This window comes from Eutrema salsugineum, unplaced genomic scaffold (assembly GCF_000478725.1).
Source record: "Eutrema salsugineum unplaced genomic scaffold, Eutsalg1_0 scaffold_11, whole genome shotgun sequence".
NCBI lineage: Eukaryota > Viridiplantae > Streptophyta > Magnoliopsida > Brassicales > Brassicaceae > Eutrema > Eutrema salsugineum.
This window is the reverse complement of record NW_006256901.1, coordinates 175,551-191,976: the sequence shown is the minus strand read 5'-3', so window position 1 is coordinate 191,976 and position 16,426 is coordinate 175,551. Positions and strand designations below refer to the sequence as shown.

General features: G+C 37.4%; 3 protein-coding genes and 2 pseudogenes across 4 annotated transcripts; 4 read left to right on the top strand and 1 right to left on the bottom strand.

The window, feature by feature from the left end:
* The first annotated feature begins 75 nt into the window (after positions 1–75).
* On the top strand, positions 76–2,038 carry LOC112089659. Its single transcript, XM_024160379.1, has 6 exons — positions 76–371; positions 464–553; positions 653–745; positions 877–966; positions 1,262–1,442; positions 1,525–2,038. Exons 2-6 carry the CDS (start codon positions 530–532, stop codon positions 1,584–1,586), a joined length of 450 nt encoding a protein of 149 aa, XP_024016147.1. The 5' UTR covers positions 76–371; positions 464–529; the 3' UTR covers positions 1,587–2,038.
* A 267-nt stretch (positions 2,039–2,305) lies between these two features.
* Positions 2,306–6,184, top strand: LOC18025809 (remodeling and spacing factor 1). Of its 2 annotated transcripts, XM_024160669.1 has the most exons (8): positions 2,306–2,470; positions 3,281–3,606; positions 3,675–4,868; positions 4,998–5,052; positions 5,144–5,247; positions 5,417–5,507; positions 5,719–5,766; positions 5,870–6,184. In XM_024160669.1, the coding sequence occupies exons 2-8, from the start codon at positions 3,581–3,583 to the stop codon at positions 5,939–5,941; spliced, it is 1,590 nt and encodes a 529-aa protein (XP_024016437.1). In that variant the 5' UTR covers positions 2,306–2,470; positions 3,281–3,580; the 3' UTR covers positions 5,942–6,184. The 2 variants fall into 2 exon arrangements, with proteins under 2 accessions (XP_024016437.1, XP_006409075.1); XM_006409012.2 differs by having other exon boundaries at positions 3,281–4,868.
* Positions 6,185–6,217: 33 nt separating this feature from the next.
* LOC18025807 (flocculation protein FLO11) lies at positions 6,218–8,140 on the bottom strand. Its single transcript, XM_006409013.2, has 2 exons — positions 7,169–8,140; positions 6,218–6,534 (listed from the first exon to the last, which is right to left on the bottom strand). The coding sequence occupies exons 1-2, from the start codon at positions 8,087–8,089 to the stop codon at positions 6,370–6,372; spliced, it is 1,086 nt and encodes a 361-aa protein (XP_006409076.1). The 5' UTR covers positions 8,090–8,140; the 3' UTR covers positions 6,218–6,369.
* A 299-nt stretch (positions 8,141–8,439) lies between these two features.
* On the top strand, positions 8,440–10,867 carry LOC18025806 (annotated as a pseudogene).
* A 4,897-nt stretch (positions 10,868–15,764) lies between these two features.
* The window catches only part of LOC18025804, a 1,318-nt pseudogene continuing 656 nt past the window's right edge, over positions 15,765–16,426 (top strand).

The following is a 16,426-nucleotide window of genomic DNA, read 5'->3' as shown; positions in this document are numbered from 1 at the left end:
ATGATGCAGCGTGCTAGCAGTTTGATAAGACAAACTGATAAATTTTGAAAACGGCGAGATCCTAACTCATTTGTTTCGTTCTCTACAAAGTTACCGGGTTGGGAATCTAGTTGAAGATTACCTTGTTTTGGAGAAATTTGCCAAGTAAAGTTTCTTGTTCAGCTCTGCTCCATTGATGTGTAATTTGATTTCAGGTTGTTACTTGTTGTAGAATAGATAAGCTTCCTTTTTTTGTGTTCACAATGTATGATATTTGGTGGATTCGATATGTGTGCAGCGCTTTTATTCAAGAGTTTCGTAATTGAGAATCTGCTTAGGCATTGGAAGCTCTATATGTAGTTTGTTATGATGTTCGAGTTCTTGCTGAAAAGGTAGTCTTTCACGTTTATATCACTCAACCAAATTGTTTAGTGTCATATCTCCGAGTTTTGAGTTCTAAGAGCATGATTGGTTCGCAATGCAGACTGATAAAGAATTGACCTCTAACGGAAAATCGCCCGCGAAATTGAAAGCGGCTGGATCTCTTCTCATGAAAGTTTTTGGAGTTCTTGCTGTAAGCTGCCTTGTCTATCTCTCTTCAGGAAATTGTCTTTGGTAATTTTACATTTGTGTTGAGTTTCTTGTTGGCTCCTTAATTAGTTTTAAACTATAGGGTAAAGGTTCAAAACGAGTCGAAGCAGTATATGTGACTTGCCAATTGTTAAAGACTTACTTCACTTGCCAATTGTTCAAGACTTACTTTAAGGTGAAATGCTTTTTTTTCTTTATACTTTGATATTCATGATTTGAAGTGGTTAACATTCACTATATTATTATTTCTCGTATGATCAACCATTAATTGGAGTATTAAACATGTCCCTAATATATGTATTTTAGCTTGGAACTGTTAATCCTTGTCGAAGTGTAATAAGAAGTATTGAGACTGCTCGGATATTTGACTTTGAGGAATTTCCAAGAAGAGACAAGGTCTAGTGCAATTCTCTGCAATCAGTTTTATCTACATCCGAATTTTAAGACCTTGTGTTAGACTAGTGCATGAGCATTGTAATTAGCTTAGGTGGCTTGTAGTGGACTGTAGCTGTGTTATCTGTATTCATTGTGAAAGCTTGTTCCTTTTTGGTCGACACAAAACTATGTCCTTCACTGTGTGGGATTAGATGAGTATGACCATTTCATTGTTGTGCCTATATTTCACTGTACAAAGCAAATCTGATTATGATGGAGTTGTTGATATCCTGAGTCACTCGGTTGGTCCAAACAGAGTTCAACAGCTTACCAAGACAACCTTCTTGAACCCATTCGATGCTACATTTATTGGAGTCGCAGAAGCTGTATATCCTGTAACTTGTTGAACTGCATTTTCAGTCATACTGCAGCTGTACATAACGCTATCGTTCATTCTCTGCGATCTGCAAATGGAACGGACGAGCCCAATTTTGTCGGTAAGGATTCAGAGTATTGACTTAACATGTGGAGATTCTTTTGAACAGAACTAAAGTTTCTTACTTTGGGCTCATGGAGTAGTATTTGATCTCACGGAAGCGAAGCCTCGTGAGTTTGGAGACAATGGCAGCGGAAGGCGATGATGAATGTGCAAAAAAATGCAGAGCAAGGTTGCGGATTATTCGGGTTTTGGTTGCGTTCAGGGCTGGTTTTTGCACGCATTTTGTCAATGATCCAGGTTTAAAGTTTGCTATTTCCACTTATGATTGCGTACTTGAACTTGTATGCAAGTCTCTAGGAGACACAGAGTCAAGAGGAGGACAACTTTGAAGCGGTAGCATAGAAGCCTTGTGTGGACTTAAAGCACATACTGCTGAGATTTAGAGCTCAGAAAGTCAGGGAATTGCTTAGGCAAGTCTACTTGTTTAGGATACAATAGTTGTATGTTCCCATAGCAGAAATATTTGAGCTTCTTGGAGATAAATTGTTATGTTGCAGAATCAGATGGAGTTTCGTTTTGTTCTATCCTCTTGAAATTAACAAGTCCAAGGACACATGTATGTAGCTTTGTACAGTTCAGTAATGTATGTATATACAAGTACCAGAGAAACAGAAAATTTGCGTAATTCATTGTTATCTGCTTTTAATTTTGTTTTTGAAAATTGAAATCTGTGATTTTTTTCTCTACTGGTATAGTTCAGATTCAAGGATTAAAATGCAAGAAAATTAAACACACAGACCCTTTTTACACAAGAAAAAAAACTGAGCGGTGAAATTATATAAATCAGATTTTGAAGCTGTATATGAAGAAAGTCCACAGGAAAATCAAAGAAAGAAAGTTGTTTTTGCCACAGAGAGAGAGAGAGCGATAGATAGAGAGACAGAGAGAGAGAGAGAGAGAGAGAGCGATAGAGAGAGAAAGAGGGAGCGATAGCTTGCGTCAGTGAAGGAGTGTGGCAAAGTGCAGAAGAACGCCACAACTCGGAGAATCCCAAAAGCGTTGCTCTTGTCTCTTCGTAGTCATCTGGTAAATGCGATTGCTTTTGTGTTCTTCTTATATGAAACTTGTTTGTGTATCGCTCTCATTGTGGTGTTGTTGTTGCTATTGTTGTACTGGATTTGACTGTGATTTGTGAGGCGTATGAACGTTTGTGCATTACTGGAATCCAATTTTTGGTGTTTAGTCTCCGATGGTTTTGTGCCCATTGATTGTGTCCTAGGGTTTCATAAGAGCAACGAATCGTCTGTTGTGGATTTCTCTCAGGTTAGGGATCACTGAAAGATTAATTTTGTACAGAAATTGCTTAGATTTGCAACTGGAATTTTAGCATAGAAGAGAAATTTGTTTACTGCATAATCGTTTTATGTAAAGATGTTTGTTATAGATTTGCTTAGCCTGAATCAAAGTACAGAATCCATGGGGTAGAGATTCAAAAGTGCATGGGTTTCCAGATTTGAGTCAAGTTAGATCCGAAACTTTGTGGTTTTTTAAACTTGGATGCTGGGTTTCGATTTGAATAGCATCCAAGAACACCCTGGACTTCTAACTAACTTAGCGATAGGGTTTTTCTGGGTGGAATAGTTTTGCACTTTATCACTAGAAGGACCAACTGGGTTTCTCATGTGACATTAGTGATGATCAGAAATATGTGTGTGGGCTTAGAATTCAATACCACAAAAAATGATTCAAATAAGAATCATGAGAGCAATGTGTTGGACTAAATTTAATCTACTGTGAGATTGATCCAAGTTAGTAATCATAGGAGAACTTATTGTTTTCACGGACTTTGTTTTCTTGCATATTGACTCTATTCCATGTTTTGTTTTCGACATTTAGGGGATCAGAAGGATATGGGATTCCGGAGAACCTACATGAAGAAGTTTACCAACAGATTCACCGGTACTTAGAGAAGTGATGTGCTTTCAGATACTTTTTGGGTTTCTCAGGCAAATATGTTGGTGGAAAGTTCATTCAGCTCTTCCGTTGAAACTAGTTTACTGAACGTATCTGAGTATCAAGATCCGTTTGCTGCATATGATTGGGTGTCTGAAACTTGTCAGATGATCCACAAATTTCCCGAGCAATCTCAAGTAAGCTTTCTTGAAGATGTTCCAGTCCCTGATGCAATGAATCTGGATGAATCAAAACATCAAAAACTTCAAGTAAGTTGTCCAGAGCAATCTGTTATGCATAAGGTAACAGAAAAGTCCCTGACTTCTTTTGTGTATAGTCGAAGGAAGAGGAGCTTGAGTCCTGGGGGTAGAGCAGAACTTAACCCAGAAAATAACAAGAAACAGGATGACTCGATTGTCCCAATACCTAACCCTGGAGAGAGCACAAAAAGGAAAAATCGCTTCAACAACTGTCTTGTCTACACCCGAAAGAAATTGAGAGGGAAATCCAGTTGTAATTCTATTGAAGAAACTACGATAAAGGGTGATGGAGTTGATGATGCGTTTCTCTCTGAGCATGACTATGGAGAAACCAAGAGAAGAGGCAACCGATTAGATAATTGTCTTGTGTATAGGAGAAAGAAAGCTAGAACAACATTTAATAGTTGCAGTTTTAGCGAACATGTCTCTGGAGGAACCAAGATAAGCGGTGATCGGTGTGACTCTTCTGCATATAGCCAAAGGGAGCAGATAGTTAAGTCTGATGGTGCTTTTACAGCCAAAAGCAAGAAGTTAGTGAAAACTAATGGCAGTTTTACTGAAAGTCGTATTAGGGAAACCAGGAGAAATGGTGATAGATCTGATGTCGTGCTTATGTATAGCCGGAGGAAGCAGAGAGGGAATTCTATTGGTGCTCGGGTTAATGGCGTTCTAGTGTATAGCCGAAAGAAGCCCAAATTGAAATCTAGAGGCAGTTCTCATGCTCTTTCAGTGTCTGGGAAGTATGCAAATAATACTTCTCATGTTGAACAAGTGTGCAGTGCTCTAGAACGTACAGACGATACCCAAGTTACCGAAGTGACATGTTCTTCTGATGGAACAAATGACAGTTGCTCATCATTGAAATCCAGTTCTGAACTTGCTTCAGGTTCCAGTGAAACTGGGGAAGATGAAGCTGCAGATTGCAATTCCACTGATGCGGAGGTGTCTGAGACAGATACAGACGGTAGTAGCAGCCCTTTCAGACAGTGCAAACATTGTGATAAACCAGTAACTGTCGAAAAGATGCTAATTTGTGATGAATGTGAAGAAGCATATCATACAAGCTGCTGTGGTCTTCGAATGAAAGAAGTTGAAAAGATTGATGACTGGGTCTGTCCATCCTGTTCGAAAGAGAAGTCATCAAAGACCAAGGTCAGGGGTAAAATTTCACGGAAACGGAAATGGAGAGTTAGAGAACCATTTGTAATAGGAATTCGAATAGGGAAACAGTTTCAAGCAGATGTTCCAGACTGGTCAGGTCCAACCATAAGGTATGCACTTCAACAATCAACAGTCTTTTGAATTTCTGATTGTGATATCGAATATGTCTACTGGTAGATGAGTGTTGTTTCTTTCACCAAAATGAGTGGCCTTTGTTTGGCTGGTTGATCTCAATGCAGTGATACTTCTTTTGTTGGTGAACCCTTGGAAATTGATCAGTCAGAATATATGCACGTAAGCTCCTAATTTAGTGGATAACAATGTGTTTTACGTTGCCATATAGTTCGCTGGATTTCAGGGAGTTGCTATTTCTCTCTCTTTGCAGGATCTCAAGAAGCCTAAGAATGGTAAGAAACCACGTTCTTCAGTAAATTGGCTCCAATGCAGAGAGGAGGATAGTAACGGAGATATATGCGGAAAGTGGCGTAGGTAGCGTGAACTATCCAGCGTGTTCCATTTCTTGGCTCATGCTCTCTTCTTTTATCTATCTAGCTATCTATTGTCATTTAATATCTTCGTCATTGTCTCGTATCTATAACTCAACCATTGTTGTAACATTGAATAACTCAATATGCTTCATTTGACTGGATATACACAGGGCGCCTCGATCAGAGATACAGACTAAAGACTGGGAATGCTTCTGCTGCGTCTTTTGGGATCCGTCGCATGCCGATTGTGCCGTTCCACAGGTCCGAAACTCTCTCATCAACTACTCTTATATCTTGTTTTCCTCAAAAATAATCCTTACAAGAGTGAAAAGTTAGTAGATGTGAGAGCCTAAGCAGTCTTGCTTCATCTTTCCCCATGAACATGTCATTTGGATTTTTAAGACAGATTTTTACATACTCTGAACGAAATCATCAAAAGTTAATACTTAAAATCTTCTGTTCGTTTACTCAGGAACTGGAGACAACTGAGATCCTGAAGCAACTCAAGTACATTAAGATGGTTTGTTGTCTTTCCCATTGCATTCTTTATCTTACCCTTTATATTTGATATATTTCCTATATTATAGATAGATCTAAAACTGAATGGTTGCTTTCCTCTGCAGCTTAGACCTCGTTCAGACGCCAAAAGTCGAAAGATAGGACCAAAGGGTCGAAGCAGATCACATAACAAATGAAAATGTTAGTGAACACAAGCTTGGCCACATCAACTGCATGTGCTTTTGGATCAGAGACCCTAGAAAGTAGAGTAGAAACTAGAAAGGTAGTTCAGGAAATCTTATCAAACGCAAATGAGTTTTTGTTACTGCTTGCCGAACTTCAGGTTTTTGTTATCTCCCCAAAGCAGGAGTAGTGAATAGATCTTTTGTATTCAGGGACAGGTTCTGGGTTAAATCTGATAATCATTTTCAAAGCGAGAAAGCCTAGAAAGAGCTTGTGGGTCAATCAAAGCATTCTGCTGAGAGTAGATTCATTCATATAAGAAATGAGTATTACATTTAAAGCTTTGGATCTTGGAAGATAGTAAAAGGACAAAAAAAGAAAGAAAGAGAGTTACAGGAAATCTGTTGCCAATTTCACAAATTGAGAGAAACAAGAGAGCAAATCACCATCCGTATTTTGCTTGTGTCTCGGCTTTTGTGAGCAATCCTCTTGAACGTCTCTCTGCTAACTCCGTCTCCTTGTGCTTCATGTCCATGAATAACGCAGTGATCTGATGCTTCCTCTTGTGAAGCTTTGACACTTTCCCCTTAGATGAAGATGATGCAGGCTGCAAGACAAATGTGAACAAGACAACATTTAAAAGGCAATGCAAAAAAAAAAAAAAAATTCAAAGTTTGGCATGAAATCAAGTAGTTCTTATCCTCCTAAAAATCCCCAACAAAGAAGTTTTGCAGCAAGAAAGAACAAACTTGACGATAGCAGACACATACAGAAGATAAATTCAGAACTCCTAGTCTATTTACTTTCTTTGATCAGTTAAACTTCCGAATTTTCTCAAATACTCATCAACCAATAAAGCTCTCTCTTATGAAAGTCTCCTACAAACAAAGGCAATTATATTCACAAAATCAAGCAATCACAGACAACTCCTGAGTTCTTGCAGCAAAAAAAAAAATCTCACTAAGAAGTTTTCCAGCAAAGACACACATGAAACTTTACAATGGAAGCTCAAAAGAGGAGATAATTTTGCAACTCATATTCTATTTTCTTCTGGCGGTTAAAATTACGGCCTTTTCTCAAATACATGATCACCCAATAAAGCTCTCCAAGACAAGCATAGTGTCTAAGCGAACAGAGCTAGAACAAGTACAGACCCTACAGACAACCTCCCAAGTTCTTGTAGCAAAAAAAAAAAATCTCTCAAGGAAGGGTAAAGAAAGAGTTTTAGAAGGTAAACAAACCTGATACGCAGGTCCAAAGGCGATTCCAGTAGATTTAACCTGATCAGCTCTTGGCCTATTCTTCATGAGCTCATCTTGCTTAACCTCAACTATCTCTGTTGGAAAATCGTTCTTCCCTCTCCGTCCTCTCCTTGCACCACTATCCATGGCTACAAACGCTTCAGGCAATCCCGTTGTTGCCTCAAAGCCACCACCGTTCCAAGTATTAGCTCCATAGCTACTACCATCGTATCCCACATAACCAGAAGCATCTCCACTACCACCACTAGGGTTCTGCTCGTAACCAGCATAATAGTTATCTACTCCACCAATTTGATCCGCTTCGCTACTAGGATTAACCGATTCATAATAGCTCTGGTTTTGATCAGAACCTGATTCAATTTGAGTAATTGCAGGAGTTTCTGTTTCGAGGTTCGATCTTCGACCTGATCCTGATCCCAATGAAGGAAGAGCGCCGAGTGTTTGCGAGCTCTTGGGCACAGGCATGGCGGATAAGAAAGATTTCACTGATGAATCGTGAGACGCCGCAGCAGATTCCATCTGCTTACGCTTCTTCCTCGCTTTCTCCTCTTCTTCATCTTCTTCATCATCAATACTGCTCGGTCTAGGGTTTACCGGAAGCCGGATTTGAACGACACGTTTAGGTAACGCCGGAATCGACGACGGAGCGGAGTTTTTCTGCCGAGAAATCGAGGATTTTGGAGGAGGGAGAGAGGAGAGAAAAGGAGAAGACCTTCCTTGAGTGGAAGAAGATGAACCGAAATCCCCATCTTCGGAAGATCTGAATGATTTAGGTTGAGGAATAGCCGAGAACAAAGACGACGAAGTAGAAGAAGGATCGAAGGATGATTCTTTACGTGGTTGACGTTCTTCTTCTTCTTCTTCGTCCGACGAAGCGTAGCTCGCTACCAGAGAGTCCATTAGAGAGAGAAAGAGAGAGAGAATTTTCCCGTCGCCGTCGCCGTCGCCGAGTTTTTATGTCGGAGTATTTATTGCGTATACATAAGACTTTTTTTAGAAAAAAATCTATAAGGCCCAATTTTATTCAAGAAAAAAGTTCTACAGCCCATATAAAAGCCCATTGATGAAGTCGCAATGTGTGTGTTTTATATTTCCTTGTGGACCACGGTTTCCTTTCTCGTTTTCCTTTTTATTTGCTTTTTTTTTTTTAACTTTCGATTTGATTTCTGAAATCTCTATTTCATAAGAACACTTTTTAGTTGTCCATAAATCAAGCATTCAACAGTTTTGTGAAGACTTGGATAACGAGTATGTATTCACAAAATCAACGTAATCTTTCGCGATATCGTGTTGGGATAAGCTTGTCTCAACTAATTTAAGAAGAAATATCGATTTAAGGAAGAAATGAGGATGCTGCCCGAAGTGAAGAAGATGTAAAGGTAGCTCGTTTATAATGACTTAATTAAGATTTGGATATGCTTCAATGGTGGTTTATGATTCATAAGAGCTGTTGTTTCCATGATTGCTTTAGGCTGGGAAACCTGGCGCCAATCAGGATACACGTTTAGACCATAGGGTGATCGACCTCAGAACACAGGCTAATCAAGCCATCTTCAGGATTCAAAACAAAGTTAGAGTGGTAAGCTCTTGATACCATCTTTAGTATAAGATTTTGATATATGCCTCCATGGAGAGAGGAATTAGGGCTTTGTCAAAATATTAATGTTATTACAACTTTGCTTCATAGTAAGTATCACTTTTCCATGATTTGGTTTGGAATAAATTTGTTTTTGCTGAACGTATAGTTTCAACTTTGCTTCATAGTAAGTATCACTTTTCCATGAAAGCAGTTTCAAAACAAGATAGATTCAAGCTTTATTGTGATAGAAAACTAAGAAAAGTAAATAGTTCATAGAGCTTTATTGTGCATAAAAATAAAAGAGGGAAAGAACTCTAAATTGTCTTCAAGATCAAGGTTTTAATATTGATAAAGAGTATAAAGAAGAGAGAGTTTGCCACAACTCTCAAAAGATGTCTTCTTCTTCTACAAAGCAATATATATATATATATATATATATATATATATGAATCTAAATTTGCTAGAAACCCTAGAATACATGGGCCAAAGACTTGGGCTTGCATTGTTTCATAATGTTAGGCTGGTGTGTCTAATAATTACAACTTTGCTTCATAGTAATTATCACTTTTCCATGATTTGGTTTGGAATAAAGTTGTTTTTGCTGAACGTATAGTTTCAATTATGTAGGCATTCATATTGTTCTTAGACTCCAAGGATTTTCTTGGAATCGACACACCGAGAATTTTAGGTGGTAGTAGTGAAGGAGGTTCTGCTGTATTTCGCCTTGGATACTATGAGAAGGATGCTTGTCTTGCTCAATCTCCGCAGCTTCATAAGCAAATGGCAATATCCGCCAGATTCCGGCGAGTCTATGAGGTAAGCTGTGTTTTCAGGGCAGAAAAATCTTCAACTCATCGACACCTCAGTGAATACACTAGTCTTGATGTGGAGATGGAGATCACGAACTATTCTGAGGTAATATTTAGTGAGCTGTTGAAAATGCTATTTTTAATCCTCTAATTACTACGTCTAATTCTGCTTATATTTCTTGGTTTGTGCAGATAATGGATCTTGTGGACGAGTTGTTTCTGTTCATATTCACTCGCTTAAATGACAAGTGCAAAACATAACTGGAATCTGTCGGAAAGCAATACCCATTTAAACCTTTGAAGGTAACCAGTGAAGCAAGAAAATATAAAACACAGAGTTTTCTTTGTTGTGTATCTTTTGTTTGATTCTGATAAATTGGCACTAAATTTCAGTTTCTTCCAAGAACATTGAGGCAAACCTTTGCAGAAGGGGTTCAAATGCTTAAGGTATCACTTAGTCTATTTTGCCTTTTGTTTTGAGTATAATTTGAAATGGACTATCCAATCATAGTTTTGTGTGTTGACAGGAAGCTGGATTTGAGGTTGATCCCTTTGGAGATCTAAACACACAATCTGAGAGAAAACTTGGTCAGCTCGTTTTGGAAAAGTAATCCTCTACTTTTACCTATTCCTATTTTTTGTATCATTTTCATTGCTAAGTGTTGCAAATTACAAAGTTGTTCTAACACTATGATATTCGATAATTAATGGAAACAGGTACATCACTGAGTTCTTCATACTCCATCGATTTCCTCTTGCAGCTAGGCCATTCTACACCATGCCTTGTGCAGAAGATCCTCGCTATAGCAACTCCCTCGATGTCTTCCTCAGAGGTACATTACATACATTTTTTGAGTACCAATTTCGATGCTGACCACACCATTTGATACTAAATTTGCGGTGTTTTGTCCTAAGGTGAGGAGATCATATCAGGAGCTCAACGTATCCATATCTCAGAATTATTGAAGGAACGCATAGATGAATGTAACATTGATGTGGAGTCAATATCCTCATACTTCAAATCATTCAGGTTAAAATTTACAAACTGGACCATATATATATATATATATATATATATATATATATATATATATATATATATATTAAGAATTGGTTTTATCTGATGAGTTTGTTCTCATATTGGCTACAAATAATGTTTATAGGTATGGTATACCTCCACACGGTGGATTCGGAGTGGGACTAGAGCGAGTTGTGATGCTCTTTTGTGCACTCGACAACATCCGCAAAACATCTCTCTTCCCTCGTGACCGTCACAGGCTCGAGCCCTGATCGATTACTTTTGAGTTTAAGATATTATTACTTCTTATTGCCTAAGTTTTATAATTAATTGGCTGGTTTTTACAATCTCTGCCAAATTTTTTTTTTTCAATGTCATAATACACAAATTCTTTTTTAATAAGAAATAAAAAGATTAACCTAATTAACATTCGATTTGTGTTCAAAAGTCAAAAATATTTATACTTTGTATGGGACATTTTAGCTTTCTTTATGATAATCTCCATTCACTCTGAGATATGTCGACTTAGTTCTAACATAGAAGTAGGCCGGTGACTTCATCCAAAACCAAACATTGAACCAAATCATGAAATCGGAGGATGAAAGATGTAAAGGTTCATGTCCCCGTACAAACAGAATGCATAGAGGACATTTAGGTTGGTTTTTGTCACGAGTTGCCTAGAGTGGAGTGATGCTAATCTAGTGAAAAAAAGAAGAAGAAAGATTAGTGGCTACACCATCAATCAGTTGCAAGAAGCTAGCTGAAAACCAGTGGCTCTGTTTAACATTGTGGTGTAAATGAAGAAAAAGAAGAACCTGTGCTTAGTAAGAATTAGAATTGTCGGACGAAGAAGAAGAACCAGTGGCTCTGACTATATTCTTACTAATGATTGGAAGATCCATTTCCGATCCAATTTTTGATCCAATTTTTGAGATAAATCGGGATATATCACCGTTTGAATTTTGTGCTTCTATGATCGCAATAGTTATGGAGTATCACCGTTTGTGCTTTTAAGGTAAGGTCAATTTATCATCGTTTGAATGTTGTGCTTCTACATGGATTCCATGTTGGTCCATTTCTCAGTCATATTTCAGCGACTGATAGCTGTGTGGTCTTTGGACCTTAGACCTATAAACCTCTCAAAGGAAATTAATATATTTATATTTGCTTGTCCTTCGGATGGGATAACAGATATGGATATTTTCCCCTAAAAATGAAATAATTAAACATAATTTACTTTTATCATGATAAATTTAGCTATTTATAGGTAAATAAATCACACAAATCAATATACAGTATAAGTTTTTAGAATTCAATCGAGACTTTTTTGACCAATAAATGCACCCAAAAGATCTGACGGATTCAAACACATATATGGTTTTTCATACAGTACTGGAAAGAATGGAAATTATGCAAATGACAAAGAACGTGGTAAGGGTGCAGATCTTATCCGCCCTAAGATCCTTGTATAAGCTGGAGCATAAGAAGGAGATAGCAGACACGACATAGTACAAAATTGCAAATGTTCATATTTCCAAACCCAAAAGAAAGTTGTTCGTTCCTGAATAGTATATACAGGACTGGCCCTGGACTAAACCGGATAAAGCCGTCAAAATTATATATAAAAGTTAGGGCATCAATTTTTAGAAATTGCAAACTATAATCTTCTGGTCCTGGATTTGACTCTTGATAGTGCTTATTTAAGAATTTTTTAAAATAATGGACTAAATTTTTTTTGCTAGGCTTTAGGCGTTGAATACAGTTGGGCCGGCCCTGAGTATCTGAGTGCCATTGCAGAAGTTTCTGGAAAAGATGGGAAGAGTTTCTGTTCAGAATCATTTGTTGGTGTAAAAGAAAAAAGTGAAACAATGCCTTATGAAAGTGAAACAATGTCTTTTGAAAGTGAATATAGCTTGGAATTATTAGGGTCTCGTGTTTTGTAGAAGAAGTGCACTCTGAAGTACTATGATTTGTACGAGATATCATTGATAAAATCCTATCACCAGAGCATGTAATCATAAGACATCTGGTCGTTTATACTCCTTGCTGTGTGAAGTTTCTTTGCAGGTTCTCAATTCAGTCAGTTAAAGCTGATTCAATGTTAGTTTACACATCATTCCAAATAAACCTTCCATCTAAATTGCCTTGCATCAATCTGTTTTTGAATAGTATCAAGGCCATCCAAAATTTCTGTTTTATCCTCAACAATTATAAAAATGCAGTAACAAAAAAAAACCACCAAGATATAAAAATATTACAACGGAAATAAATTAACCTTAAATCTGATGAAATACAAATAATATACCCACTAACGAAACAAGTCGATATTAAGAGAAGTTAATACCTTGGAAGCAAGCATTTATGCATGACAAAGGTTGCCGCTTCCAGTTTAAGCTGTAGTGAACTTTCTTCTGGCAGCAAGAATGGTTGCAATCATGGCAAACCTTGTTATTGTCACGAGTTGCCTAGAGTGGAGTGATGCTAATCTAGTGAAAAAAAAAAGAAGAAAGATTAGTGGCTACACCATCAATCAGTTGCAAGAAGCTAGCTGAAAACAGTGGCTATGTTTAACATTGTGGTGTAAATGAAGAAGAAGAAGAACGTGTGCTTAGTAAGAATTAGAATTGTCGGACGAAGAAGAAGAACCAGTGGCTCTGACTATATTCTTACTAATGATTGGAAGATCCATTTCCGATCCAATTTTTGATCCAATTTTTGAGATAAATCGGGATATATCACCGTTTGAATTTTGTGCTTCTATGATCGCAATAGTTATGGAGTATCACCGTTTGTGCTTTTAAAGTAAGGTCAATTTATCATCGTTTGAATGTTGTGCTTCTACATGGATTCCATGTTGGTCCATGTCTCAGTCATATTTCAGCGACTGATAGCTGTGTGGTGTTTCGACCTTAGACCTATAAACCTCTCAAAGGAAATTAATATATTTATATTTGCTTGTCCTTCGGATGGGATAACAGATATGGATATTTTCCCCTAAAAATAAAATAATTAAACATAATTTATTTTTATCATGATAAATTTAGCTATTTATAGGTAAATAAATCACACAAATCAATACACAGTATAAGTTTTTAGAATTCAATCGAGACTTTTTTGACCAATAAATGCACCCAAAAGATCTGACGGATTCAAACACATATATGGTTTTTCATACAGTACTGGAAAGAAGGGAAATTATGCAAATGACAAAGAACATGGTAACGGTGCACATCTTATCCGCCCTAAGATCCTTGTATAAGCTGGAGCATAAGAAGGAGATAGCAGACACGACATAATACAAAATTACAACTGTTCATGTTTTCAAACCCAAAAGAAAGTTGTTCGTTCCTGAATAGTATCTGCAGGACTGGCCCTGGACTAAAGCGGATAAAACCCTAATTTTAGAGCGTCAAAATTATATATAAAAGTTAGGGCATCAATTTTTAGAAATTGCAAACTATAATCTTCTGGTCCTGGATTCGACTTTTGATAGTGCTTATTTGAGAATTTTTTAAAATAATGGACTAAATTTCTTTTGCTAGGTTTTAGGCGTCGAATACAGTTTGGGCCGGCCCTGAGTATCTGAGTGCCATTGCAGAAGTTTCTGGAAAAGATGGGAAGAGTTTCTGTTCAGAATCATTTGTTGGTGTAAAAGAAAAAAGTGAAACAATGTCTTATGAAAGTGAAACAATGTCTTTTAAAAGTGAATATAGCTTGGAATTATTAGGGTCTTGTGTTTTGTAGAAGAAGTGCACTCTGAAGTACTATGATTTGTACATGATATCATTGATAAAATCCTATCACCAGAGCATGTAATCAGAAGACATCTGGTCGTTTATACTCCTTGCTGTGTGAAGTTTCTTTGCAGGTTCTCAATTCCGTCAGTTAAAGCTGATTCAATGTTAGTTTACACATCATTCCAAATAAACCTTCCATCTGTTTTTGAATAGTATCAAGGCCATCTAAAATTTCTGTTTTATCCTCAACAATTATAGAAATGCAGTAACCAAAAAAAAACCACTAAGATATAAAAATATTACAACTGAAATAAATTAACCTTAAATTTGATGAAATACAAATAATATACTCACTAACGAAACAAGTCGATATTAAGAGAAGTTAATACCTTGGAAGCAAGCATTTACGCATGATAAAGGTTGCCGCTTCCAGTTTAAGCTGTGGTGAACTTTCTTCTGGCAGCAAGAATGGTTGCAATCATGGCAAACCTTGTTATTGTTATCATCTTATATTCATTGGGCAACTCTGCTAGCAGAAAAGGTGTGCATCCCAATCATTATCTTCATCATCTACGCTATTCTCCTCTTTCCCTCCCAGGAGACAATATGAAGAACATCTTCATCAATGCAATGTTTAAATTCATACGGATCTTTTGGGTGCAATTATATGTTCATTTAGATTGGATATGTCCTCAATATTTATAACAGATGTCACTCTACAGGAATCCACTGCTTAGTTTCGACGGCGACTTATTGGAAACCAACATTGCACAAATCATAAAACCGAAGGATTATAGGAAACAGAAAAATGTTTAAATTCGTACAAACAAAATGCATTGGGAAGAGTTTTGTCATGAGTGGTTGAGAGAGGAGAAATGCCAATCTAGTTCAATAAGATGAGTGGCAACACTATCAATCAATCGCGAGAAAGTTGCAAGAGCTGCGCATCAGAAGCTAGTCAATCAAAGGAATGACGGTGACTTGTAAAGCACGTTTGATAAATAGGATCTTACTTTGACCTATAACTATAACTAAATTGACAATTAAACCCCTAAATCCGTTCTTTATTTATTAGCTCGTGTTTCAAAACAAATATATATATATATATATATATATATAGATATTACTTTTGACCTAAATTTAATTGGACAATGACACAGAAAATCCCTAAACCTTATATCGTTAGAAAATAAGGAAATACCTTGCTGATAAGGAAATTACTTGTATGATAAGGAAATACCTATCTATCTTATATTGGGTATAAATACTGTTGTAAATTCCTCTTAAACAATAAGAACGAAGAAGCGAATTAACGTCTCGGTTGGTTTCAACTTTCAAGCTCTCTTTCTTAGTGTTTCGTTGTTTCTCCAAATTGTTGAATCCTTTTCATTCTCCATCGGTAGTAAATTAGGGTTTCTCATATAGCCAACATAACTAAGTTTGATTTATACAAATCGCAAGTGCAAAGATGTCGGTCACAGCGGGAGTTAGTTATGCTGCACTTGCTACAAGGGACAAGCTACGAGGTGGGATCGGACAGACTAAAGTGAGGAGATATTGGCCTGGAAAAGCTCCCAAGTGGGCTGAGGAAGCCGAAGAAGATCATGAAGGTAATGTTTTGGATAGAGCTTTTCCAAAGCATGGTGATTTGGGGGTTGGTGGGAATAAGGATGATCCAAGGCTGCGCCGTTTAGCTCAGACCAGAGTCGAAAACCGTGAACAACTTAGAGCTGATCATCAGCGAGTTAGACAGGAGGCTGAGATTATCTCTACAGAAGAAGAAGAAGAAGAAGAAGAACAGAGGAATCAAGGGACTATAGAAGATGAAGATGCCCTGGAAGAAAGAAGAAGAAGGATTAGAGAAAAGAATCTGAAAAGAGCTCAAGAGGAGCCTGCTCTGCTTCCTATAGAAGAAGAAGAAGAAGAAGAGGAGGAGGAGGAGGAAGAGGAGAAGTCCGAGTACGAGACTGATTCCGAAGACGAGATGCCCGGTTTTACCATGATCAAACCTGTTTTTGTACGAAAATCTGAGAGAGATCACAGTCGCAGAGCGTGAGAGGCTTGAGGCTAAAGAAGAAGCTCTTGAGGAGTAGC

Excerpts from the sequence above, each read along its gene's own strand:
- LOC112089659 (XM_024160379.1), top strand. The coding sequence starts at position 530 with ATGAAAGTTTTTGGAGTTCTTGCT. Across the intron at positions 967-1,261 it reads AATTTCCAAGAAGAGACAAG|AGTTCAACAGCTTACCAAGA; the intron begins GTCTAGTGCAAT and ends TGGTCCAAACAG. Across the intron at positions 1,443-1,524 it reads GGACGAGCCCAATTTTGTCG|TATTTGATCTCACGGAAGCG; the intron begins GTAAGGATTCAG and ends CTCATGGAGTAG.
- LOC18025809 (XM_006409012.2), top strand. The coding sequence starts at position 3,397 with ATGTTGGTGGAAAGTTCATTCAGCTCTTCCGTTGAAACTAGTTTACTG. Across the intron at positions 4,869-4,997 it reads TGGTCAGGTCCAACCATAAG|TGATACTTCTTTTGTTGGTG; the intron begins GTATGCACTTCA and ends ATCTCAATGCAG. Across the intron at positions 5,767-5,869 it reads AACTCAAGTACATTAAGATG|CTTAGACCTCGTTCAGACGC; the intron begins GTTTGTTGTCTT and ends TTTCCTCTGCAG.
- LOC18025807 (XM_006409013.2), bottom strand. The coding sequence starts at position 8,089 with ATGGACTCTCTGGTAGCGAGCTACGCTTCGTCGGACGAAGAAGAAGAA. Across the intron at positions 6,535-7,168 it reads CCTTTGGACCTGCGTATCAG|CCTGCATCATCTTCATCTAA; the intron begins GTTTGTTTACCT and ends TTTGTCTTGCAG.